Source organism: Sapajus apella, unplaced genomic scaffold, assembly GCF_009761245.1.
Source record: "Sapajus apella isolate SASKATOON/1434 unplaced genomic scaffold, GSC_monkey_1.0 scaffold106, whole genome shotgun sequence".
In the NCBI taxonomy this organism is placed as follows: Eukaryota; Metazoa; Chordata; class Mammalia; order Primates; family Cebidae; genus Sapajus; species Sapajus apella.
This window is the reverse complement of record NW_022437046.1, coordinates 5,939,989-5,965,929: the sequence shown is the minus strand read 5'-3', so window position 1 is coordinate 5,965,929 and position 25,941 is coordinate 5,939,989. Positions and strand designations below refer to the sequence as shown.

At 53.1% G+C, this 25,941-nt stretch overlaps 1 protein-coding gene across 5 annotated transcripts in view; it reads right to left on the bottom strand.

Annotated features, from left to right (window-relative positions):
- Positions 1-25,941, bottom strand: part of MYO7A (myosin VIIA) — a 90,896-nt gene that overhangs the window by 14,057 nt on the left and 50,898 nt on the right. For all 5 annotated transcript variants that reach the window (XM_032259152.1, XM_032259150.1, XM_032259148.1 and 2 more), the window contains 17 exons: positions 24,455-24,549; positions 22,778-22,862; positions 21,983-22,201; positions 21,458-21,565; positions 20,297-20,506; positions 19,757-19,960; positions 19,316-19,492; positions 18,768-18,857; positions 17,233-17,360; positions 12,866-12,992; positions 12,184-12,303; positions 11,389-11,562; positions 10,333-10,560; positions 6,713-6,883; positions 3,711-3,828; positions 2,804-2,930; positions 1,620-1,789 (listed from right to left, as the gene is read on the bottom strand). In XM_032259152.1, coding sequence (XP_032115043.1) covers positions 1,620-1,789; positions 2,804-2,930; positions 3,711-3,828; positions 6,713-6,883; positions 10,333-10,560; positions 11,389-11,562; positions 12,184-12,303; positions 12,866-12,992; positions 17,233-17,360; positions 18,768-18,857; positions 19,316-19,492; positions 19,757-19,960; positions 20,297-20,506; positions 21,458-21,565; positions 21,983-22,201; positions 22,778-22,862; positions 24,455-24,549 — 2,551 coding nt within the window. The remainder of the gene's footprint in view (positions 1-1,619; positions 1,790-2,803; positions 2,931-3,710; positions 3,829-6,712; positions 6,884-10,332; positions 10,561-11,388; positions 11,563-12,183; positions 12,304-12,865; positions 12,993-17,232; positions 17,361-18,767; positions 18,858-19,315; positions 19,493-19,756; positions 19,961-20,296; positions 20,507-21,457; positions 21,566-21,982; positions 22,202-22,777; positions 22,863-24,454; positions 24,550-25,941) is intronic.

Sequence of the window (25,941 nt, the reverse complement as noted above, 5' to 3'; positions counted from 1 at the left end):
GAACATCTTTATTTTGGTTGATGATCTATAAGCCGCTACTTCCCACAGAAGAACTGAGGTGTTGTCATCTGTGTCTGCCCACCTGCCACTCTGCCTCCACCTTGTCACAACTCCCCATACAGACACCACCACCAGAGTGGGCCACTCTCCCACTCAAAAGCCTTCCACGGTTCCTCATTGCCTTTGGGAGAAAGCCCCGCACTCCTAAGCCTGTTGTGAGTGGGCCTCCCTGGACTCCTTCCACCTCGTCCCTCCTCCCTCGCTGCGCCTGTTCCCAGTCAAACCAAGCTGTTTGCAGTTCCCCGGACAGGCCAGCTTTCTCCTGCCTCTGTGCTGGCTTCAGCTCAGCTCTCTGCCCGCTGCGCTCTGCTCACATGGGCTTCCTTTCTAGACCCCGGTATGCATGGGGCCTCTCCTCCGGGTTCCTGTGGCTCTGGACTTCCCTGCTTACTGCACCATTACAGGCTGTCACTGTCTGCTTCCCACCCTCCTCCCCACTGAGGACAGGGTGGGGTCCATTTCATCTTCATCTTTCCCACACTCTGCCAGGACTTCAGTGGCCTCAGGCAGGGTAGTTGTTACTGCTGTTATCACTTGAAGATGGTGGGTCTTTTGAGAACACTGAGAAGGACCCCTGATCTAGCTTAGAGAGGGGACAGGAGATGAGTATTGAAGAACCAGGAGGAGGGAGAGAGAGGAGGCTCCCCGCAGGGCACACATTGAAGGCACAGGCTTCTGCTATTTGGTCCAGCTGCAAGGGAAAGATAGGAACAAGGCCCTAGCAGCCTTGAGTGCCAAGGCCAAGGCCATGGGACATGGTCTGTGATATGGTTTAGATATATGTCCCCTCCAAATCTCATGTTGAAATTTGATCTCCCTGTGTTGGTGGTGGCCTAGTGCGAGGTGTTTGGGTCACAGGGGTGGGTCCCTCACAAGCCGTGTGGTGCTGGGCTCACAGTAATGAGTGAGTTCTCCCTCTATAGAGTCCCTGCGAGAACAGAAAAGAGCCTGGCACCCCGTCCTCTCTCTCTTCTTTCCTTCGGATACAGGAACCTCTTCTCCTTCTGCTGTGAGTGGAAGCTTCCTGTGGCCTTCATCAGAAGCAGATACTGGCCCCTTTCTTTCTTTCTTTTCTTTATCTTCTCTTCTATTCTATTTTCTTTTCTTTTCTTTCATGAGGTCTCACTTACCCAGGCTGTAGTGCAGTGGCACAATCACAGCTCACTACAGCCTCCACCTCCTGGGCTCAAGCAATCCTCCTACCTCAGCCTCCTGAGAAGCTATGACTACAGGCACAGGCCACAACACCCGGCTAATTTATTTAACCTTTTGTAGAGACGGAGGTCTCGCTATGTTGCCCAGGCTGGTCTTGAACTTTTGGCTTCAAATGATCCTCCCATCTCAGCCTCTCAAAATACTGGGATTGCAGGCATGAGCCGCCATGCCCAGCCAGCACCATGCTTCTTGTAGTGCCTGCAGAACTGTTAGCCAAATAAACCTTGTTTCTTCATAAATCTCCCAGCCTCTGGTATTCCATTATAGCAATGCAAATGGACTAAGAAAGTCTGCATGACACCCTGAGCCCCAGTGCCAGGCAGCCCATGCCAGCAGCCACTCACCGGGGTTGGGGTTATCCTGCAGGGCCACAACATACTTAGATCTCTTCCGGAGTCCCTCTAGGAAGGTGACCACCAGGTCACGAATGTCCTCGGCGTTGCTGGAGGTGAAGGTGTATTCGTCCCCCTTGATGGTGGCCAGCGTGAAGCTGGGGGCAGTCATTTTCGCTCCCCTGCAGGACCAACACGGAGAACAGGGCCCCGCCGGGGTCAGTCCTGCCCAGCCTGAGTGAGGCGCAGCACAGCCAAGATCAGAGCAGCCCAGTGAGAGCCAGACACTGCACTCCCTGAAGGAGACCAAGGCCAGTTGAGTCAGACATGGCCCAGCCAGCGGGGGACGTGGCCCAGCTCAGCACATCTCAGGCTAAGTCAGAGCTGGCCTGGCCAGAGGCAGGCATGGCCCAGAGGGAGACCCACACTGGCCTGGCCCACTTCTTCCTTGCCTGTCTAATTTCTACTCATCCTTTAAATCTCAGCCTACATACCACTTCCTCCAGGAAGTCCTCCCTGCCCTACCACAGTCCTCATCGTACCCTGCTTTAAAATGGCCTGTTCAATGCCTGTCTCTCCTCTTTGACTGAAGATCCAAGAGGACAAGGACTGCTTGTCACCACTGCATCCTATGTGTCTGGCATGTATCTGGTCAGAGCTGGACCAGTCTGATTCCAGCCCCTATCAGATGCAGCCCAGAGACACTGCTACAAGCCCCAGGTGGTGGAGGAGGGAGCCACTGCACTGCTGGGAATGCCAGTCAATCCCAGCAACCCGCCCCACCATCCCATCTGCGTACACTGCGCTTTGCAGTTTATAAAGGGCTCTCCCATCTACTATTGCATTTCTTCCTTACCACTGTTATGGGAGGAAAGTATTAAGACTCCTGTTTTAGGAACGAAGACATAGAGTGAGTCCTACCCAGACCCCTGAACCCCAGGCCACACTCGCCTGCCCCTGACTGTCCTGACCACCTGGTCCTGTCTCAGAACAGCCTTCATGTGCTGTGAAGCCCATGCCCGTCCTTCCAGCAGGAGGAGGTGCCAGAGAGGTCTGCACAATGCGGCACAAACTGCCCAATCACGTGCAACCAGGGCAGGCCACTTCGTGTCTCTTCGCTTCCTGTGACCCACAGGGAAGCTTTGGCCCCTCTCCTTCCCCGCTGTCCGTCTGCATCTCCATGCAGCCCTCCTCACCTGCTGCTGGACACGGCCATGATCTCTGGGAAGGACAGCTCCAGAAGGACCTGCTCCTGCTCATCCACAAAGTACACGCCTGTCCAGTTGACGGCCACAATGACATCATTCTTGGGGAGGCTGGGGCCTGGGGTCCAGACCAAGGCACTGAGAGGGAGGCCTCCTGTCCCCAGGCCCAGCCCTTCCCAATCCTCCTAACAGCCAGGCAGGTGGCAAGGGTGGCAGTACACTGATTTCCATTTACAGATAAAGAAACTGAGGCTCAGAGAGCACAAACTCCCCACATGGCAAAACCCAAAGTGCAGTGCCAAGAGAGTGTTGAATCAGGAAATTGGTTTGGGTCCCACTCCTGCCATTGGTCTTTGTGCAGCTTTGGACAAGTCCCTGCCCTGCACTAAAGTGAGATCTGGGGAGAGGCTGGACTGAGGCCCAGGGTTCCCTCTGGACTTGGTGCTTGGTGGTTCAGTGAACAGCAGCATCAGCACAGGGCCTGGCACAGAGCAGGTGCACAGTAACAACGGCCCAAGGGTGGCTGAGCCAGTGGCCTGCGTGGGTTTGTATCTGCTATTCTTGACTTCATGGAGTCAGCCCAGCAGGGCCGTCCCTGCCTGAACTCTGGGTCACCCTGTTCTATACACAGTACGTGTCTTAATGATTCAATCCTCACTCAGTTTTTCAATCCAGTGTGCCACTGAGCACATAAGATGTGCCATGGAGTCACTACTGGGTGTGGGGAGGCAGGACCCGCACAGCCGCATTGACCAGAACAGACCAAGCAGCCCGCAGGCTGGAGTTCCTCTGACAGGGGCCCTGGCTCAAGCCGCTTCCCTCCCCTGTTGTGGGCTGAGACACAAAGTGGCTGACCCAGGCTGACCCAGGGACTGGGAGCCTCACAGGCTGGGGGTACCTGAGAATTTGTAGGCTTCATAAAACCTGGAGAATAGCAAGGGCCACTTGAAGCGGGCATAATTGACCACATCCTCTTTGACCTTCTGGGCATCAGTTCTCCTCTGGGCATAAATCCCCTAAAGGGACAGAGTGACAGAGGACAGAAGACATTGTATGAGTGAGTTTGCTCTACAAATCAGCAGCCGCTGCCTTCTAGCCAGGAGCAGCCTGGGGTTCTCACACCTCCTGTGCATGGTGGCCTGGCCCTGCTCCCATCTGTCTGCACCCACCCTGTTCCACCTTTCTCATTCATCAATATCAGTGAGCACTTGTGAGTGCAGCCTCTATGCAGGTGCTGGGGCCCAAAGTCAGAGAAAATATAGCTGCCCCTCCAGAAAGCTCCCAGTTCAACAGAGACAGGGAAGCAAGGATTCCAGCCAGAGCTTGTGGGAGGCCCAAGGCCCCCAGTTAGCAGGAGGCATGTGCAAGGCAGACTGGGAAGACAGGGAATGGGGACACAGCATGGGGAGCCAGGTCCCGGAGAACTGTGAGTGTAGCCACAACTGCAAGAAACCGATCTGGCAAATCTGGGAGTTAGATCAGTGTGTCAAGGGGGAACTGGAACTTGGAGGTGAGGTGAGCCGTGAGGGGTGCTGCCATGCTCTTGGTAAGATACAAGGCCAGACACAGTGGCTCATGCCTGTAATCCCAGCACTTTGGGAGGCTGAGGCAGGCAGATCACCTGAGGTCAGGGGTTTGAGACCAGCCGGGCCAACATGGTGAAACCCTGTCTCTACTAAAAAATACAAAAATTAGCCAGGCATGGTGGCAGGTGCCTGTAATCCCAGCTACTCAGGAGGCTGAGGCAGGAGAATTGCTTGAAACCAGAAAGCAAAGGTTGCAGTGAGCTGAGATCGAGCCATTGCACTCCAGCCTGGGGGACAAGAGTGAGGCTTTGTCTCAAAAAAAAAAAAAAAAAAAAAAAAGATACAAAAGCACCAGCATTGTGTTTCTCTAAAAATATTCTCCCAAGCCCTAATGAGAACTCTGGGGTGTTGGGGTGGCATTGGAGGGGTCAGAATGAAAGCCTGGCCTTTATACTATGTAGACACAGGTGTAGATAAGGGTGCCTGTGTATGCCAGCTCACAGACGGCCCCATCTCCACCCACAAGAGAGGCCATGAGGGGTGCCATCCTGAGAGCAGTGAGAATTCAGAGACAAAGGGCTCGATGTCACCAACCCAAGCTCAAACGACTCAGAGAAAAGAATACATATGTAGGCGGAGATACAAATCACAGAGCAAGTGTGGCTGTCACCTGGCTAATCTGGGAAGTGAAGTGCGCCCAGCGGTCCTATTTTTTTGAATGTGGAACTTCTCTGTACATTCGAAATTATTTCAAAATAAGATGTTTTCAAAACACTTCTCTGTTATGGACTGAATTGTGTGCTTCCTTCCCCCACCCGCCATATTTGCATATTAAAGTCCTCACCCCAGCAACCAGAATGCAACCCTATTTGGAGATAAGGTCTTTAAAGAGGTCACTAATGAGATCTTTGGGGTGGGCTGTAATCCGATATGACCAGTGACCTTTTGAGAAGAGGATATGTGGATACAGAGGTGCATGTGCACGCATCACCGTGTGGTGACAGATGGAGAAGACTGCCATCTGCAGGCCGAGGGGAGAAGCCTCAGGAGAAAGCACCCTGTGACCATCTTGATCTTGGAGCTCCAGGCTCCAGAACTGGAATGAAATACATTTATTTCTGTTGTTGAAACCACCTAGTCTGTGACACTTGGTTATGGCAGACCTAGAAAATGAACAATGCACCCTCCCACCCTACAAAAACTGTGATTGCCAAATGAGGGGCCTGGCCCAGGGCTCCAGGAGAGACATGCCGAGGAGCTCCAGTCCAGGAGAGACCCAGCTCAGCAGTGGGCTCCAAAGGGCAGAAACCATGTCTGTCCCACAAAGCGCTGTGTCTCCAGGTCCTGGTATGATGCCCAGCACATGGCAAGTGCCCAAAATAAAATGAATGCATAATAACAGCAGCCCACACACATGCCACAATGGCAGTGAACCCCGAGAGAGTCCTTAGGGAGGAGGGGGTGGAGGCTGCAGCTGTTTGAGAGGCAGCGGGACAGGCTGAAGCAGATGCCGAGGGAGAGGAGGTGGCTGAGGATGAAGAGCAGGGCTCTCACTTGAGGGGCACAGGGGTGGCAGGGAGGACACGCTTCTTCTCTGAAGGGAGGCTCAGTGGGGTGAGGGCCTTGGGGAAGCAGGCCTGGATGAAGAAGCTGGCACAGGGAGCACTCAGGATTCAGGGGAGCAGAGCCTTGTGGGGAGCTGACCAGAGAAGGCACAGACCTCCCAGGTGAGGACAGACGCCTCACAGTCTGTGGCACCCTCAGACTGTGGAGCCCTAGACTTATGTGCAGGGACAATTCTCTTGCACAGCCAGTGCCATGGAAATGAGGAGGCCTTGGGTCCCCTACCAGCAACCAGTGCCCCACCTTCTCCCCATCTGAACACCCCTGCTCTATTTGGACAGGTCCTTAGCTTAGGAGGGAACCACTCGTGGCTGGTTATGGGCCTGGGCTCCAAGCAAGGCGGTCAAGGGGGTCTGTCCCTCAAGCTCCCCAGGCAGGAAGTTGGGCTGAAGTTCTTTTAGGAAGAAGGAGGTGCACTTCCTGAAGCTGTGTCTAGTGGCCACCGCCACTCCTAAGCCCTGGAAGCTGCAGCACCAACAAGTGGCTGGCACAAGAGCAGGAAAGGGGGCCCCGATACCTGTGGCCCCACAGAGGCTGCAGGGTTAAGTGTGATCCCCTCTGTGTGCCTGGCACACAGATGGCAGGAGAATGAGTGAGCTGATGGCCAATGAAGGAAGGGCCACTGGGAGGCAGGAGGTCAGGTGCCATCCCATCCCCTGCAACCCCAACAGACAGGTTCAGGTGAGGACTGGGACCTTCTTGGTTGTTTGAGTCCACGTCCCTTCTTTACAACTCCTCCCAGCCCTTCTACCTTCTTGTGGGCGGCAATGGCCAGCTGGGCCCACTTCTCCAGCGTCTTCAGGGGTGTGATCTCACGGTCAGGGATGTAGGTGGGCACGAGGTTCAGGAGGCGCTCCAGGATCATCTCAGAGCCATAGTCCACAAAGTATTGCTGGGAGGCCAGCTCAGCCAGGTCGTCCTCCTAGGTGGGGGGAGGCCTTGGTCATGCATTGGCCCAGGCCCTCCAGGAAGCCCTTCTAAACCACCAGAGGCTCCAGGCCTCTCTGCCTGCCCTGCCTCCGGTAGCTCTCAGAGCCTGGCCTTTGGGACCCAGGCTTCTCACTGATTCACCAGGAAATTCTTGTCTGCTCAGAGGAACCATGAGCTCCCCAAAGGTAGAGCCACACCCTCACTTTTTCCTGGGTCCCTTTAGCACTGGCATGGAGCTGGACTCTGCCCAGGGGCACACGAAGTGACCCAAAAAACAAGGCAGCCCATCAAGTAGCCACTGCACACTCAGCCCTGTGAGACAGTGACTGGAGCCGACAAACAGCAGAGGAGGAAGTGTCTGCCTTGGAGAATGGGAGACCTGGGGTCTGCTGGAGGGTCAGAGTGAGAGGAGTGTATCACTGTGACTGGCTCCATCACAGTCGTTAAGCACTGGGGGGTAGTTAAAGTGGTTAACAGCTGGCAGGATCTACTGCAGAGGGTTCAGAGAGCCAAGTGGCCACTGGGCATCTGCCCCTTCTCTGCCTGGCCTGGTGCACAGCAGCCCCAGTGATGCCTACCTAAGGCTCCGCAGGCCTCCAGCAGCAAGGGCATAGAGAAAGGCTCTTGGGGATCTTGAAGGCAACAGATATTTTCAAACTAGCTTGGAATATTTCAGAATTTTAGCAACTGATGTGTCTATACTAATGCATTCTGCCTGAACATCTGCTTCCCACCACCAGTACCACCATTATCACCACCATTATCATTTTTCTTTTTTTTGTAAACCAAGCAAAAGTTTTATTGGGGAAGTACAAGTACACTCCAGGAGAGAAGTGGGCTGACCCTGCTGGAATCACCCCCATGACATTGTGCATTGTGATCATTTGTTGCCTCAGTTCTTTATCCAGTTCTCACCAAAGTTTGCAGGATCCTCCCTTACTGTGCTTAATGCACATGCATGGGAACCAGTGATCAATACCAATCCTATCTAATGGTGGCACTTCTTCTTACCGCCACCCCAGGAAGGTAGAGCAGACAATTTTGTACTTGTTGTGCCTGCTTGGCTCTCAGGAATTCCCTTTTCACCTTTTTCCTTCCTTATCAGGATCTAGTTTACAACATTCTGATAGCTCAACCATGGAGTGAGTACTGGGCATCCTAAGACATGTTCCGGGGAATTCTTTCCAACATGGCTACCTCCCCATCGTACCTGCTCATATCTGACTGTCTACTCCTACATTTCCCCCTCAAGGAGCTGGGACCCAGAAATCTTTTGGGAGATGGGGCAGAGGTCATTCTCTGTAGCTACTTCCTGCTGAAAAGGGCCATTGAGGGTCTTCAGGTTCCTTCCTCCTTGCTTGTCCTCTTTGAAGAAGGGAAGCAGTGCTGGATGATGGAGAGAGAGGTGACAGGTGTTCCCTGTCCAGCATGTCAACCAGCACTGGCAACATTTCGTGCCTTCAAGGAATCCGCGGATGGCTTCAGACAAAGCTTTCACCATGGAGAATACCGAAAACGTGGTACTTCTGTCCAGCATTATGAATGTGATGACTGTGGCATGGCTTTGGGGCATATCTCACAACTTAATGGACATCAGAAAATCTATCAGGTAGGGGAAGCCCACAGATATGGTGAAAATACAAAGGACTTTAGGCATAGCTTATCATTTACAATGCTCCAGAGAATTTGTACGCTATATAAACACTTTGAATGTAACCAATGTGGCGAAACTTTTAACAGACTTTCAAAGGTTATGCAACATCAGAGCATGCACAGTGGACTGAAGCCATACAAATGTGATGTACGTCAAAAGGCCTTCAGGTTTCTCTCATCCCTCCCAATACATCAGAGGTTTCATGTTGGCCAGAGACTAAACCTGACTCAGCATCAAAAAACTCTTACTCAAAGGAAGCCCTTTTCCTGTAACTTTTGTGGAAACCTTTTGCTATTTCTCAGAAAAAACTCAACATCTATTAATTCATACTAGAAAGAAATATTACACATGTAATTATTGCAAAAAGGAATTCAATCCATACTCCAAATTTATTCTACATCAAAGAACTCATAGAGGAGAGAAACCCCACAAATGTGATGTTTGTGAGAAATCTTTTAAAAGCATCTCAAATCTTAATAAACATTAGAAAACTCATACTGGAGAGAAGTCCTTTTCATGTAATGAATGTAAAAAAGCCTTTGCCCAGTGCAAGGATCTTCCTCGCCACCAGCAAATCCATATTGGAAGGAAATCTTTTGTTTGTAGTAATTGTAAAAAGACCTTTGCCAGGATGTCAGATCTAATACAACATCGAAGAATTAGCACAGGAGAGAGACCTTACCAATGTATGACTTGTGAAAAAACCTTTAAATATCGGCCAAACTTGACTAAACATCAGAAAACTCATTCTATAGAGAGGCCCTTTACATGTAATGAATGTGGGAAGACCTTTCACCTTAACTGGGAACTTAATCACTATAAAATAATTCAGACTGGAGAGAAACGCTATGAATGTGGCGAATGTGGAAAGCGTTTTAACAATAATTCAAATCTTAATAAACATAAGAAAATCCAAAAAAAACACAACCAACAAAACTACCACCACTACCTCAACCATCACCATCATCACTACCGACACTGTTACTACCTCAACCCACCATCACCATCATCACTACCAACAACACTATCACCACCATCATCACTGCCTCCACCATCACCACCACCATCACTACCAACAAGACCATCACTACCTCCACCATCACCATCAGCACCAACAACACCATCATCAACATCATCACTGCCTCCACCATCACCACCATCATCACTGCCTCCACCACCACCACCATCATCACTACCAACAAGACCATCACTACCTCCACCATCACCATCAGCACCAACAACTCCATCACTACCTCTACCAATGTTACCACCACCAACCATCCTCTTGATTTCCATCACCTCCTTTCTCATCCATCCATCACAATCACCAACAGAACCATAGCAACCATTACCATTATCAAAAACAAAAGAACCGCGTAACTCCTGTCCACAGAAGGAGAAAAAAAAATACACATTTGCAAGTTCTGATCTCGAGGAATGGCTACCTTTCTCATTTAGAGCAGTGCTTACTAGACTCACTCAGAACAGTGCAGCAGGTCCTGAGGCACGTCCTCTGTGGCAGCACAATCACTGCAGCAGTGTGGGGGCCTCCTCTACCGGCGGAGTTCAGGACATTCCTCAGAAGCCCTTGCTCCCGCCATCTCGCCTCTCCTGACCGCCCCCCTGAGGTAGGCCGTGTACATTTAGGAGCCTGGAGAGTGCCTGACCGCAGTCAGGCTCACCTCAGCCTGCGCTAATGATGGCTCACAGAGGAGCTCTAGGCCCAAACGTGGAAAACAGGCGGCTGTGAGTCAAGCCCCCCTGGCGGAAGATCCGCTCCTGCTCACCTTCTCACATCTGTACTCCCCAAACTTGACTCCTCGCACCACCTGCTGGTAGATGAGGTTGGTGGCCACGTTGTCCTCGGAGGGGCTGTGCCAGGGCGTGAAGACCTCTTTGCGGAAGAAGAGCCTCCAGGGGGCGTTGCGCTCCTGGGCGCCCTGCTCCTTGGCGTACTGCTCGCACTGGGAGATGGCGTCCATGACGTGGTCGCTGCCACTGCCCAGGGAGGACACCTGCGGGCACAGCGGGGAGGTGAGCAGGCACGGAGTCAGGGAAGGACTACGAGGAGCCTCGACGGTGCCAACGGTCAGTTCAGACAGGAAACCGAGGCCCAGAGAGGGGCAGGGATGCGTGCAGGGCCCACAGGAGGCAGACCAGATCCTAGCCCTGGGCTCTGAGCCCACCGTTGCCTTCCTAGCCTCCGTTCTGGGCACCATAACGAGGAAATTCCCATTTTCTAGTGGAAGCCTTTTGGGAAACTGGACAGTCTCCCTGGAAACACAGGGGAATCGGTGAAAAAAATCCAGGCAAACTGTGTCCAGTCACAAGGTACCTCCCTGCGCGTGCGGGCAGGGGCCCCTCTGCTGCGCACGGTGTTGCCGGGGGTGGAGGCAAAATCACCCAAGCCCCACGTCCCGCTCCGCTGAGGCGGCTCCCACCTCCGAGGTGAGTCTGCGGGTTGCCCTTGTTCCTGCTGCTTGAGGGCCAAGTGTGAAGGAATTCCCGCTTGCTGAGGACTTTCTCCATCAGCCGCCATAGCAACCGGACAGGGAATTCCATTCCCATTTGCACGCGAGGGCTGCGCAGGCCTCCCATCTCCCTGTGCCATACCCTTCCTTCAGCTCCAGGAGAGGATAACTGGGCCTGGGCATGCAGGGCTGAGGGCATCCTACTGCTGGGTTTTCTCTCTGGTGCTGAGGAGCTCTGGGCGGTTCTAAGGAGTCGGGCAGAGGGCTCAGGGGGAAGTCGAGGTGCTCTAGGGTGAGTAGCCCCGGCCAGTAGGAGGCAGCACTGGACTGCCCGGAGTGGGGCTGGGAGGAGGCTCATACGGGAGGCCATACCTTGTCAAACAGGGCAATGTAGAGGGAGAACCCGAAGCGGTCCTTGAGAGAGATCTTGTCGGCCAGCGCGTTGCAGAGCTCCTTGGCAGTGGTCGCTGAGTCTGTCAGCAGGGTCTTGGTGGTCCCGTCCATGAATGTCACAGGCAACATGATTGGCTTCTTGGACTTGGTGGCCTGGAAGTGCCCCAAGAGGGTTTGTGGGGTCCCTTCCCTTCAGACCCACTTGCCCCTCTGGACTCTGGCTCTCTGTTTTCTGTGGGGTGGGAGCTTCCCCGGAGCCCCAGGCCCCAGCACCTCACTGGGACACTGCCTGTCCCTGTCACAGGTGTCTAGGGAGCCCTGCTGTGCACCCCACCCCAATGGGACCTTTAGAACCCCTAAGCCAGGGCCTGGGATTGAGAAGTCAGGACTGACATGGGCCAGGGGCCTCTGATTCACTTCCTATAACCTTTACCATGTGGCAGGTAAAGCCATTGAGACACAGAGGGACTCTCCCTTGCGCAAGTCACCTTGACCATAAGTCCAGCAAATGAACTCCCTTATCCTTTGGGAGCTTTTCTGCTCCCATGGGCCTGGGATTCCAGAACTTGAGGGTGGGTGCTTGAGGAACCACAGAGTCCCGAAGCAGGGAGTGTTTCTGGGGCACCTGAGTGCACTGGACACACACACAAGCACACACGCACTCATGCACATGCATGCACACACATACACACACAAGAGCACACACGTACACGCACACACAAGCACACACTCGTGCGCACACGCACTCAAGCACATGCACTCACACGCACGAACCTGCAGCTCCAGCCAGCTGGGCGGCTGTGTCCGTGTTCCATTGACAAAGGTCCTCCTCAGGCGCTCCTCACAGTACGGGGCATAGCCAGGAGGGCCCCCATGGATGAAGTTCCGCAGGTACTGCAGCCAGAGCACCCACTGAAGCAGCCCCACTGCGGCCCCAGGGCTCACCATGTGTTTTGTGAGGGCAGCCTCCAGGCCTTCCCCGCCACTGGGAGGCTGCTCCTCCAGGCCAGGCTGCTTTCGGTGGCTTCCCTACCCTCACACCTCCACTGCCTATTTCCAGCCACATCTGCAGCCTCCCCAACCTCCCCCTAGCTCAGCCTAGTGGCTCCTCCCCATACCCCTTTACAGCATCAGCCAGTCAGGTTAGTTCTGCCATGACCTGCTCCACTCTAACCCCAGAGCTCAGGGCCTGCCCCAAGACAATGGTGCAGAGGGCCCAGGACATGCTCCTGTCAGATTCAGCGTCCTCCAAAGTAGAATGGTGCTGAGGGGAGTGTGGGGCAAAGCAGTGGCTTCCCGCAAGGAGGGGGTGCTAGGAAGATGGGGCCCAGCTGGTGGGGTGGCCAGGTGGGCCTTGTGACCAGGCCCTTTGGAGCCCCTGGCTCTTGCTCTCCCCACAGTGCTGGGACAGGGCCTGGCTCCCCTTTCCACTCCAGGAGGCCAAGCACTTTCCTACCTTGACAAACTTCTCGGAGGGGGCGAAACAGCCGACACAGAGAGACACGAGGATCCAGCCCCGGGCATAGCTGCTCTTGGAGGGGTTGTGTGTCAGCTGCTTGCTGATCTGGCAGTAGATCTCATCCCTGGACAGGCAGTGGGGCAAGGGAGAGGGAATCACCCAGAGAACAGCCCCGGCCCCCACCTCCTCCCAGCAGACGGTGGGACACCACATAGCTGTCCTCTCCAATTTGCCAAGACCACCCAGGAGGAGGCAGAGTGACGCTAGGTGGCAGCTCTGACTTTGGAGACAGGATCATTAGGCATAAAGCACATCTCCAACTCCGATCCAGATCCCACAGCCAGGGTCCCACCATCCAGGGTGGTGAGTATCCTGCTCTGGACTCAGCGGCCACGACTACTGGTGACCATGCTGATGAGCAGCACAGTCACTGCCTCGCCTCCTTCCTGACCAGTGGTGGCCCAAGCAGGTGAGTTCTCCTCTCTGACACCAGCCCATAGACGTGGCAGCAGGTACAGCTTCTACCCATGGCAACAGACAGAGCAGAAACAGGAAAAGCATCCTGGGGTGTCAATGGGGGATGGAATGAGTAGAAACTTTGTCTCTGGTATATTTCTGTGATGTTTGAACATTTAAGGCATATGTCTATACTGTTTGAATGTATGACTTTTGTAATGGGATGAAAACAATCAAGGTAATTTTTGGTGTTCATTTTAAAGGAATCCTTACAAGTCTGCTGTGAAGATGAATGAGCCAAGGCTTATGACGCACCTAGCATAGTGCCAGGTATAGTGAGCCCCTTATAAATGCCACCTGCAACTACTGCTGTCCTTGTTCTTGGCAACAGCTCTTCTCTTCTGCAAACTGGATACTCTAAGACTGCAGCTACCTGTTCCAGGACAAGGGCAGGATCCATGACGATGCAGTGACCGCCAGGGGGCACTCACTGCTGCTCTTCTCTCTCAAAGGACAGGGCTGGGATTACCTAATTCAGTGGCTCACCAGTTTTGAGTTTACAATTTCAAAGTAAATTTGGAAGTTACCCATTTTTTATCATGATAAATGAGAACATTTATAACACCCACAACCTGCCCACTATCTAGATCCCAATTATTTCATAAACAAAGGTAATTTTAAATATTCCAAATGTAGGAAGGGCAAAATCTCTTTAAAGAAAACAAGCTTAGTTTTAGAAACATCCCTCCTTTTCTCACCTTGCCACAGACTAGTGAAATGTTATCACCTGCAGCTGGGAGTCCCCATTCACTTTACAGATGGGGGGACCGAGGCCGAGAGCAGAGAGGGATTAGCCGTGCAAGGCCCTTCAAAGAACTGACACCTCAGCCTTTGGACTCTTGGTTCAGGGCTCCTGGCACTGTGTTTTCTAGAAGTGTCAGCTTTAGCTATGATGGTGAGATAATTTGGAGGCAAATTCTTGCCCCTGAGACATGCCTGCAGCAGCTGCCTTTTCCTCCTGTTGGCAGGTGACCCTGGGTGGTCTGGCCACCTCTGGTGAAGTAGTGATTGGCCTTGAGGAGCAATGAAAGGGGGGCCTGGCAAGAGGTAGGAGGTCAAGTGACCCCTGGGCAAGTCTCTTCCCTACTCTGGACCTCAGTTTCCCCATCAGGAAAGTGGGGCTCGATCCCCGCCCGATCCTGCTGTCCTCCCAACCAGCACACACACATTCATAGCATCAGCTCTCCCGACTGACCTGTCCTGTGCAGAGACTGTTCTCAGAAAAGTCCTAGCCCTCCACCAGCTGAGTTGATTTTTTGGTGGCTCCTGGTGACTCCTGGGTCTTCCCTTCAACTCCCCAAAACCCCAGGGACCTGGGTAAAGGCCTCTCCTGGGCCTGGGGGGAAGGAAGTACTTGCAGGATTCCCAGGCACGCAGCCCACAGTAACCCTGACCATGGGCCCAGGGTGGGTGACTGCAGGTGAGCTGGCGGCAGGGGGTTAAAGCAGGAAATGCATGTTGGATGATGATCAAAGCTACCATCCACAGGGCGCTTACTATGCTCCAGGTCTTGTGCTACACACATTTTAGCTTTATCTTCCCACAAGCCTATGTATGAGGTCACTACTGCAGGCACACCTCTTTTTCTTGTACTTCACTTTATTACACTTCACGGACGTTGCATTTTTACAAATTGGTTTATGGCGACCCTGCATGGAGCAAGCCCACCAGCCCCATTTCTCCAACAGCATGTGTTCACTTCACTTTCTGTCACATTTTGGCAATTCTAGAAATATTCCAAACTCTTTCATGATTATTAGATTTGCTATGGTGATCTGTGATCCGCAATCTTTAATGTTCCTATTGTAATTGCTTTGTGCTCCATGAACCATGCCCACAGAAAATGGCAGACCCAACTGCTAAATGTTAGGTGTGTTCTGACTGCTCTACCAACCAGCCATTCCCCTCTCTCCCTCTCCTCAGGCCTCCCGATTCCCCGAGACACAATCATATTGAAATTAGAACAACTAATAACCCTACGATGGCCTCTGGGTGTTCAAGTGAAAGGCAGCGTCACACATTTTTCACTTTAAATCAAAAGCTAGAAATGATTAGAGAGGAAAGCCGAAGCAGACCAAAAGCTGGGGCTCTTGTGCCAAGCAGTTAACCAAGCTGTGAATGCAAAGGAATAGTTCCTGAAAGACATCAAAAATGCTACTCCAGTGAACACATACGATAGGAAAGTGAAACAGCCTTATTTGCTGATATGGAGAAAATTTTAGGGGGTCTGAATAGATCAAACCAGCCACAACATTCTCTTAAGCCAAAGCCTAATCTAGAGGAAGGCTCTAACTCTCTTCAACTCTATGGAGGCTGAGAGAGATGAAGAAGTTGGAGAAGATAAGTTGGAAGCTCACAGAGATTGCTTCATGAGGTTTAAGGCAAGAAGCTGTCTCCAAAATATAAAAGTGGAAGGTAAAGCAACAAGTGCTGATGGAGAAGCTGCAACAAGTTTTCCAGAAGGTCTAGCTAATACCATTGATGAAGGTGGTTACATTCAACAACAGATTCTCCATGTAGATGAAACAGCCTTCTATTGTAAAAAGATGTCATCTGGACTTTCATAGCTAGAGAGAAGTCAATGCCTGGCATCAAGTCTTCAAAGCCCAGGCTGACTCTCCTGTCAGGAGCTAATGCAGCTGCTAACTTTAAATTGAAGCCAATGCTCATTGACCATTCCAAACATCCATCATTCCAGGACCCTTAGGAATGATGTACAAGGAGAGTAATGTTGTTTTCATGGCTGCTAATACAACATCCATTCTGTAGCCTATGGATCAAGGAGTAATTTTGGCTTTCAAGTCTTATTTAAGAAATACATTTAGGCTGGTGTGGTGGCTTACACCTGTTACCCCAGCACTTTGGGAGGCCAAGGCGGGCAGATCATGAGGTCAGGAGTTCAAGACCAGCCTGACCAACATAGCAAAACCCCGTCTCTACTAAAAAAAAAATACAAAAATTAGCTGGGCGTGGTGGCAGGCGCCTATAATCCCAGCTACTCAGGAGGCTGAGGGAGGAGAATTGCTTGAACTCAGGAGGCAGAGGTTGCAGTGAGCTGAGATTGTGGCATTGCACTCCAGTCTGAGCTACAAGAGCAAGACTCCATCTCAAAAAAAAAAAAAAAGGACATTTTGTAAGACTATAGCTGCCATAGATAGTGATTCCTCTGGTGGATCTGGGTAAAATCCACTGAAAACCTTCTGGAAAGTGTTCACTATTCTAGATGCCATTCAGAACATTCATGATTCATGGAAGGAGGTCAAATTATTAACATAAATAGGAGTTTACAAGAAGGGGATTCCAACCTTCATGAATGACTAAGGGGTTCAAGACTTCAAGAGGAAGTAACTGCAGATGTGGTGGAAATAAATAGCAAGAGAACTAGAATGAGAAATGGGGCCTGAAGATGTGACTGCGTTGCTGCCATGTCATGATCAAACTTCAGTGGATGAGGCGTTGCCTCTTATGGATGAGCAAAGAAAGTTGTTTCTTGAAATGGAATCTACTGGCGAAGATGCTGTGAACATTGTTGAAATGACAACAGAGGATTTAGAATATTGCATCAACTTAAATGATAAAGCAACAGCAGGGTTTGAGAGGATTGACTCCAATTTTGAAAGAAGTTCTACTGTGGGTAAAATGCTGTCAAACAGCATTGCATGCTACAGAGAAATTTTGTGTGGAAGGAAGAGTCCATGTATGCAGCAAATGTCACTGCTGTCTTACTAAGGAACTGCCACGGCCATCCCAACCTTCAGCGACCACCACTCTGATCAGTCAGCAGCCATTAACTTCAAGGCAAGACCCTCCAGGAAATAGGAACAACTTTTTTGCATCCCAGCACTGACCGGAGCGCTGGCCGCAGAATGCCGTTGCCGATGATGAAGTGCAGCTTCTCCAGGTTGGAGGTGGGCCGGTCCTCCAGCATGCTGTTGCCCTGCACTGTGGACTCCCCGTCGTGCAGTCTCTTAGTCACCTGGGCCAAAGGAGAGGACAGGGCAGGTGAAGTTAGGGGCATTGCCTCTGCCAGCCAGGGCACCAGCACCTGAGGCTGCCTGCTCCCCAGAAAGCAGAATCTAAGGAGAGAGCAGAAGAACCGGGCTCCCCACCACTGTCATTACCCCCACCACGTGCACAGCAGATGCTGGGCCAATAACTGGCCCACACAGCTGGGCACACTGGCCCAGTGTCACCCGCTTCTGGGGACAGAGATCCTCTGCCGTGTCCTCAATACCCTGCACCCCAGGGAGGTCCTCTTAGCCAGCACACGGACCTGCTCCTCTGACTCCAAGCAGGACCCCTATCTCTCTGGGATGGCCCCCACACACATAACTGTGGCACCTGGAGTATACCTCAGGTTCCAACCACCAGTCACCATCACCCTGCCACCGACACCCTTATCCCTGATGTGACCAGCCTCACACTGGTTCTTATGAGATGCTTCTCTCGTCCCACACAGCCCACAGCACAAGGCCCGAGCTCTGGCCAGAGGATGGAGTGAGTGAGAGTTGAGCAGCAGGAGCGGGTGCTGCAGACAGGGAACACCATGGAAGGCCCTCATGTTTACTGAACACCCTCAGATGCCATTTCCACCATCTTCCCAGGACCCCACAGAGTGGCCATTTTCTTCCATGGGTCCCTTAAATACTGAGCAGCAGATATAAGACTCAAATCTGAGGCCACGCACCTGCAAGGCTAGATGTGTGCCCCAGGTGGGGACAAGATGAGGGTAGAGGTGAAGTGGAAGCCCCTGACTCTGCAGTGGAGGGCTTGGGGAGGCTTCCTAGAGGAGGTGACCCCAGGCAGAGAAAGGGGGTGTTTCAGGTAGAGGAACTGGCATGTGCACATGTGGGCTGTGAATGCCTTGGTTTGTGTCTGTCTCTCACCTGCATCCTCCCCTGCCACGTACACACCAGCCTGGACAAGCCCAGAGCACAAGGACTGGGACAGTGCCCAGCAAAGGCAAGGTGACTGAAGAATGAATTCAAATAAATTAATACCGTCCATGCTTCGTGAACACTCTTGTCCCACAGAGAAGCTCCCATGCCTCAAAGATCCTTGGACTAAGTATCTCGGGTCGGTGCCCTGGCTGAAGGTGTGCTCCCTCTCACCTGTGCCTTACGGCCTCTTGGGCTCTCAGTGCCCCTCTAGGAAGCCCTTCCCCACCCCAACCTGAGATCCCACCTTCTTCAGGCACTCCTGTCTGCCTGATCACCCACCAACCCACCCATGTTGTCCTGTCCCTGGCCAGCCAAGACCCCTGAGGATAGACAGTGTCCACTCCTGCTCCTGCTCCCGGGGGCCCCCAGCTCAGCTGTGCTCCAGCCTAAGCCACCTAAGGCAGCCACCTGTGGGCTGCCAGACCCCCAGAGTCTACTCTCACCTCCTCTGTGAGCTTGGACTTCTTTTTCAGGGTCAAATGCACCAGCTTGTGCCTCACACTGCTCTTCTTCTGGCCCTCGGGGAGCTGGGCCTGCAGGACCAGCAGGGATCAGGGTCAAGTAGCTGAGCAGAAAGCATTGACAAGACCCCCTGACAGCAGGACTATGTGGGGGACCATCTCGCCTCCACATGAAGCTTACAGGGTGCCCCCACAATGCCACCCACCACCCGCTCACCTCTACACTTGCGCCCCCACCAGCCAACTGGCAGTCAGGAAAACTGAGACTCAGAAAAACATAGTACAAGAGCTGGCTCCAACTGCAAAGTCCCTGTCTGCTCTGCCACGAGGCCCCTCAGCTATGGTCAGAACTTTATAAAAGTTTCACACATTTGTTCCCACAGTAGACAAAGGAGGGTGGGAGGCAGGATCAGTGAGGCAAAGATGAATTATAGGAGCCTTTTTCTGCAGAGGAGCCCAAGGCTGGCAATGCCAGCAGCCCTCCCCATCAGCCTGGGAGGGACATCAGCCAGAGGGCACCTTGGCCTCACCTCGCCCTCGCCCTGCAGGGCCTGCAGCTCCCTCTTATATGTCTTCTTGCCCAGGGTCTCATAAATCTTGGTCATCACAGGGATCTTCTCGCTGCCATCACTCATGGCGGTGTGGTACTTGGGCTCAGGGAGGTCCCCCATAAACCGGAGGATGGTGATCCAGACCGCCAGGGCTGCCTGGGGCAGAGTGTGCATGTCAGGGTCCAGAGAGGAAGGCATTGCTAAAGCCATCAAAATGAACTGGTGGTTTGGGGAGAGGGCTGACCCCCTACTGCATGGTCAGGCCTCAGGCTGGGCGCCACAGTGAAGGCTATAGTCAGACCTGGTCCCTGGCCCCCAGGGATCCACCACTCTCAGCACCTACAGCCACCACCAGCAGCAGAGTCCACAGCCCCAGCCCTGGCCCTGTCTAGCAGTGACCTAGTGGCAGGCAGGCCTCACCAGCTGGTCCCCCTCATCATCATGGTAGAGCAGTGGCTGTTTGAGCGGCCGCCGGGTATAGGAGTGTGTGGTTGTCCCCTGGAAGTAGGTGGCAGCAAACTTGGCAAATTTATACTCAGAGAGGTCCTCCTCATCCTCGTCAGGCAGGGGCAGGGCTGCATCCAGGTCCTCCTCCACCATCTCCCTCCGCCCTCGCTCCAGGTCCTGAAGGAGACAAGAGGCATGCCCTGAAGTCCCAGCTACTTGGGAAGCTCAGGCAGGAGGACTGCCTGAGCCCAGGAGTTCAAGGCTGCAGTGAGCTGTGATCATGCTACTGCACTCCAGCCTTAGTGACACAGTGAGACCCCATGTCCAAAAAAAAAAAAAAAAAAAAAAACCCTTGAGAACGGCCTTGGAGAGGGACAGGCCCTGGCCCAGGTCATCCTGCTCCCTACTGCTCAGAGGGGCTGGGTAGGGTTTAAGTCCAAAGGCATAGGAGGAGGGAGGATCAGCAGAAGCAGCATGTGGGGGCCTCTGGAGCCCCTGTCCCCAGCCTGGTACCTCAAAGCCACTAGGTGCCTGGCCCTCCTGGCCTGGCAGGCCGCCTGAAGTCCCCAGGAAGCCAAACATCTTGTCCACCATGTCTGAGTGATTGACAGGCTCGTGGCGGGCCCGTTCCATCTGCTCCAGGAGCTCCTTCTTCCGCCGAGCAGCCTCCTTCTCCTTCAGCTCCCGCTCGGCGTCCTCACGAGCCAGCTGGGCCAGGCGCTCCTGGGCGGTTGGGGTGACACAGAAGACAGGGGGTCAGCCCCCAGTGCCACAGCCTCAGGGAACAAGTTCTCTCTGGGGAGCCGCTGAGGCAGCCAGAGCCTCAGTCCGCCACCTCCTGCCGACTGGGGAGAATGGAGCCTCTGACTTCCCCACTTCTGTGCCACTCAGAGGCCTCTCCACAAGCCAAACAGCAATCCTGCCCGTCCTTCAGGGCTCTCGGGGAGCCACCTTCTCCAGGCAGCCTGCTCCATGTGGACCACGCCAACTCAGACATCCCAGAGCCACTGGCTTGAGGCTCTAGACCACTGCTGCCTTATAGAAATATAATGCGAGCCACCCATGTTGTAGCCACGTTTTAAAATGCAAAAAGGAATAGGTGGGATTAATCTTAGTAATATATTTTATTTAACTCAATATTTCCCAAATACTATCTTAGCATGTAATCCACATTATAAAAATAATACCGAGATATTTTATATTCATTTTTTCCCACCAACTCTTCAGAATCTAGTGTGTATTTCACACTTACAGCACTGTATCATTCGGACAGGCCATGCCGCAAGTGTTCACTTGCTACTGTGGCTGGCAGCTCTCTATCAGGCAGCATGGCACTTGCCACCATGGCTGGCGGCTCTCTATCGGGCAGCATGGCACCCTTGTGCCATTAGTTGGCTGGGGCTTTTATCAGGGTGCTGTCTCTCAACTAGAAAGGGGCTGCTGAGGGCCTGGGCCTCTTCCTCTGGAGCCACCGCAGCCCTCTGTCCTTTTGCATGGCACAGGGCCAGGTGCCCAGCAAGAACTCAGGCAACATTGGGCAAGCGGGTCTAGTGCAGCTACTCTGAAGGATGCGGAAGGAAGGCTGAGGCGCCAGGTGACAGACGAGCAGTCAGCCTCAGGCAGGGGACAAGCCGACGAGTGGACACCTGAGGCGCCTGGAGGCTCTCAGCTCACCTGATGCTTGCGCTCGGCTTCCTCCTTGGCCTTCTTGGCGCTCATCTCCTTCCGGAGCTTCTCTTCCTCCGCCAGCCGCATTTTCTCAGCCTCGAGGCGCCGCAGGTACTGAGGGAAGGGGCATCTCAGGGGCACGGAAATGTGTGTTGCTGTTGTCACAGGGATTCCCACCAGCTCCACCCAACCCTACTCTGAGTTCTGGAGCTGGGCATGACTGCCAAATAATTTGGCAGATAGGACAAGTGAGGCAACCAAGAAATTCTCTAGGTCACCCAGAGGGTTGGAGGCACCACCTAAAGCCTGGTCAGATTTGCCTTGGTCTCCCAGAGATTCCCAAGAGTGACGGAATCTGCTGGCTGGGAGGTTGGAAATGGGGGTCTGGTCCCAGGTTTGTTCACTCCTCAGAGCAGGCGTAACCGCAGGTCCCCTCCCTAGCCCCGCTTCCTGGCCAACACTTGAGGGTGATGCATGGACACCTCCCTGCCAGGGCTCAGAGCTGTGGGTGCTATGGACTTGCTCCCTCACCTCGGCCCTGAGGCGTTGGTGCAGCCTGCGGGCGATCATGCCCCGGGCATAGGCCTGCACGGTAAGCACAGCCCAGAGGCGGTGGCGGAAGGCCTTGCGCACCAGGTAGGCACGGCAGCGGGCCTGGAACTGAATGATTCGCTGGCGGGCCAGATGGTACTGCTGGTGCAGCTTCCGGGAGCGGTGCAGGGCCTGCAGTCGCAGGAAGCCCAGACGCATCTGCAAGGACAGCCACCCCATGCTCAGAGCCTTCTGTCCCATTCCAGGCTGATCCTGCCTGCAGCTTTCACGGCACTGGCCTCCACTCTCAGAGAAGCACCCTCAGATTAGGGCCTCCCCATTGTTAGAAAGTTCTGTCTCCTCTGAGGCAACATATTTTTAAGAAGTGACCTTGACTCTCCCTGAGTTGGGGTCCCCCTGAGAGAATCCCAGATCAGGAGCTGCAACCAACAGTCTGCTTCCCAGCCAGCACCCCCAAACTCTAAGCCCAGCTGCTGCACAGAGGTCCATGTGACCCAGCCAATCCCAGCCCCCTCTGAGATCTCTAATAATCCCAGAGTGTTCCCCCAAAAACACTCCAGAAGGAGAGCAATAACATTGCTGGCCAGTTGGAAGAAGCCACAAGAGCCAGATCCAGACTTCAGGCTGGAGGAATGGTAGTGGCTGGCCAGGGCGGTGGCAGGAGGCCAATGAGGCCAGGCTGCGCTGCCTGGGTGCAGGCCAGTCTCGCTGCCATGGCAGCAAGGCTGGGTTCAAAGGCCTGTTGGGGCAAGCACAGCCCATGGGGAGGCTCACCAGCCCGTAGTTCCTCCTGCAGTTGTGGCCCCGCCAGTGCCTCTGGATCAGTGTGGCAGCGTTCTTCAGCTTTAGGAAGTTAGACCTGAAACAGCAGTAGTGGTGCAAGTGAGTCTCAGAGCAGTATCCAGAGGCAACCAGGGTACAGGGAGGTTTGGGATCCAGAGAACACGCTGAGTCCCAGCTCTGTGACTTCCTGGCTGTGTGACCTTGGGCAAGGCACATAACCTCTGTGCATCTTGGGCAAGGCACATAAACTCTGTGCCTCACTTTCCACATCTGTACAATGGGTAGAATAATGCCTGCCCTGCCTGCCTCACAGGCCTGTCACATAAGCCCATGAAGGTAGACATTCAAAAGGTATTTGTTGAATGAATAAATGTATGAACAAATAAGTAACTAAAATAATATAAAGATTAAAAGCTTCGAATAGTCTAACTTCCTCATTTAATACACGGGGCAACTGAGACTTGATAGGTTGGGACTAGAGCCCCTGTCTTCTGACTGACTCTGTGTGAGCTCAGTGCTATTCCTCCTGCACACAGCAGGCTGCTTCTACAGGAAAACAGTCATCTTCAGCCTGACAGATGACAGAGACTACGTGCAGCCAGTGGGCTTCTGCTGAAGGTAGAAATAAATAAAGGAAAAGTGAAGGATAGGTGTGTCAGTGTGCAAGTGAGCCAAGAAGCCAATGCTTGGAGACACACATAAGCAAATGAGCAACTGTGGTAGTGGGGGGGGTGGTGGATGGATGGATGGATGGATGGGTGGGTGGATGAATGAGTGGGTGGGTGGGTGGGTTGGTGGATGGGTGAGTGGGTGGGTGAATGGATGGATGGATGGATAGGTGGATGGGTGAATAGGTGGGTGGACAAATGGATGGATGGATGGATGGGTGGGTGGGTGGATGAATGAGTGGGTGGGTGAATGGATGGATGGATGGATGCATGGGTGAATGGATGGATGGATGGATAGGTGTGTGGGTGAATAGGTGGGTGGATGGATGAATGGATGGATGGATGGATAGGTGGATGGGTGAATAGGTGGGTGGACAAATGGATGGATGGATGGATGGGTGGATTGATGGATGAATGGATGGATGGATGGGTGGGTGGGTGGGTAGGAGGGTGGGTGAATAGGTGGGTGGATGAATGGATGGCTGGATGGATGGATGGAAGAAGGAAGAGACTGACCATATGAACTACAAAGGGGTGGGTTGTGGGATTTTTGCAGAGCTTGACTCACACTTTGGAGACAGTCCTGCATATTTGTGAATTGTTGCAGGTGTATACATATCCCTTACATAGAATATGAGACACATTTTGCATTAATAATTTATAAAATCTCAAATTTCCTCTTTGCAAAATTTCATCAGCATCTGAAATGAACAGTGGGCTCACACATGAGTCTCATGTATCTACATGTGCATGTGTGTATGTAGGTGAATATATTGCATTATTTGGCTTACATGGCACAATAAGTCCATGTAAATCGTGTATCTACGTACCTCTGTGTTTCCATGATCATGTGTGCAAGCTATGTATGTATGCACTTGTTTTATGGGTAAACATGTTTTTCTTTTCCTATTGTTCATGTGGGCAGAGCAGAGGTGAGCCAAGCACCACATATACACCTGAGTTTGGGCTGAGGCGGAGAGGACCTGTTGGGAACACGCACCTGTCTTTGAACCCCCGGATGACCTTCTGGAGGAGGATGACTCTGTCAGTGATGGCTTTGTCCCGCTCCACTTCCAGCAGCATGTCATGGTGGTCCTAGGAGGCAGAGCTCCTGAGCAGTGCCCTACAAGGTCTCCTCTACCACCTGCTCAGTCCCAGCTGGGCCTCCCTTCTTTCATTGGGAGCCCAGGTCTAGAACTCAGTTGGGCCATATGAGCTCCCAGCTAGCTCTGGCTCCTGGGGCAGCCTCCCACAGCCACCAGGACAGATAGGGTTGTGGCTGTTTCCTAGAGGTCCAGGCAGTACAAATGGAGCAGAAGGTGCCTAATCTCTCTGGATGGGGTTGGAAGGCTTCTTCCCTATCGTCAGTCTGCCCAAGTCCCCTGCTTCTAGACATCTCTGTCACATCAGTCTCTCACCTGGGCCAGGCTATTGCCATTCCTCTCCTGAATCTTGGCAGCAGCCTCCTAACCGAAGGTCTCCCGGCCTCCCTGGCTCCCCCTCTGGCCCTCCTTCAGAAGCAGCCAGAGGGACCCTCCTCAACACAACCTGGATGGTGACCCTACAGTGACACATGGTTCCCCAGGCCAATACTGGGCTCCTCACCCTGGCACTAAAGGCCACCCATGATCCAGGCCCTGCCAATTTCTCCAGCCCTCTCTCCTCATCTCTGAGATCCCAACCCTCACTCTAGCTGGACAAAATTTCGTTGGTTCATTTAATATATACGAATCAAACGTCGCCATGTGCCAGCACTGTGCTAGGTGCTGGGGAGGGGAGGGGGCTGCCACAATGAACCAGGGAGACATGGTCCCTGACCCTGGGAAGGATAGAGTCTCATGAGGGAGCCACATCCATCAGATAATCATGGACACACAGGGCTCGGACAGAGGAGATGCTCAGCCAAGGCATTCTGAATGAATGAATGGATGAATGAACATATTTGGACTTCCAAAACCATGGCCATATCGGAAGAGCCTAGCAGTGTAAGTCAGGGGCTGATGGCGCTCCTCTGAGTTCCCTGGCACTAGATGCCATCGTGATTCCTGCCTTCCCCACTTTGCCCACACAGAGGCTGGGCATCAGCCCCTCCCAGGATGGAAGCCCTGCTCCCTGCTTCCTAGCAGCCTGGCTTCGGGCAACTCACTTCTCTCTGAGCCCGTGAAATGGGCGTAATACTTCCTTCTCCACAGGACTGTTTCAAAGAATAAATGATATCATGGAGGAAAAGCCCCCATCCAGGGCCTGGAACACAGAACATGCCTTCTGGCTGACAGCGGTGGGAGGCACAGGCAGGGAACATTTGTCACATCTTGACCATGAGGAAATGCAGGTGCAAGGAGAGAAAGGGCCTTGGCCTGAAGCCCCTTGGCTGGAGAAGAATTAGAAGAGGCCTCAGGTTCCCTCCAGTTCAGGGCTGGTTCTTGTTCCTCCTGTAGCTGTGCTGGAGTGACCAGGCCCCACCCCCCACACCAGAGGAAGGAGCCC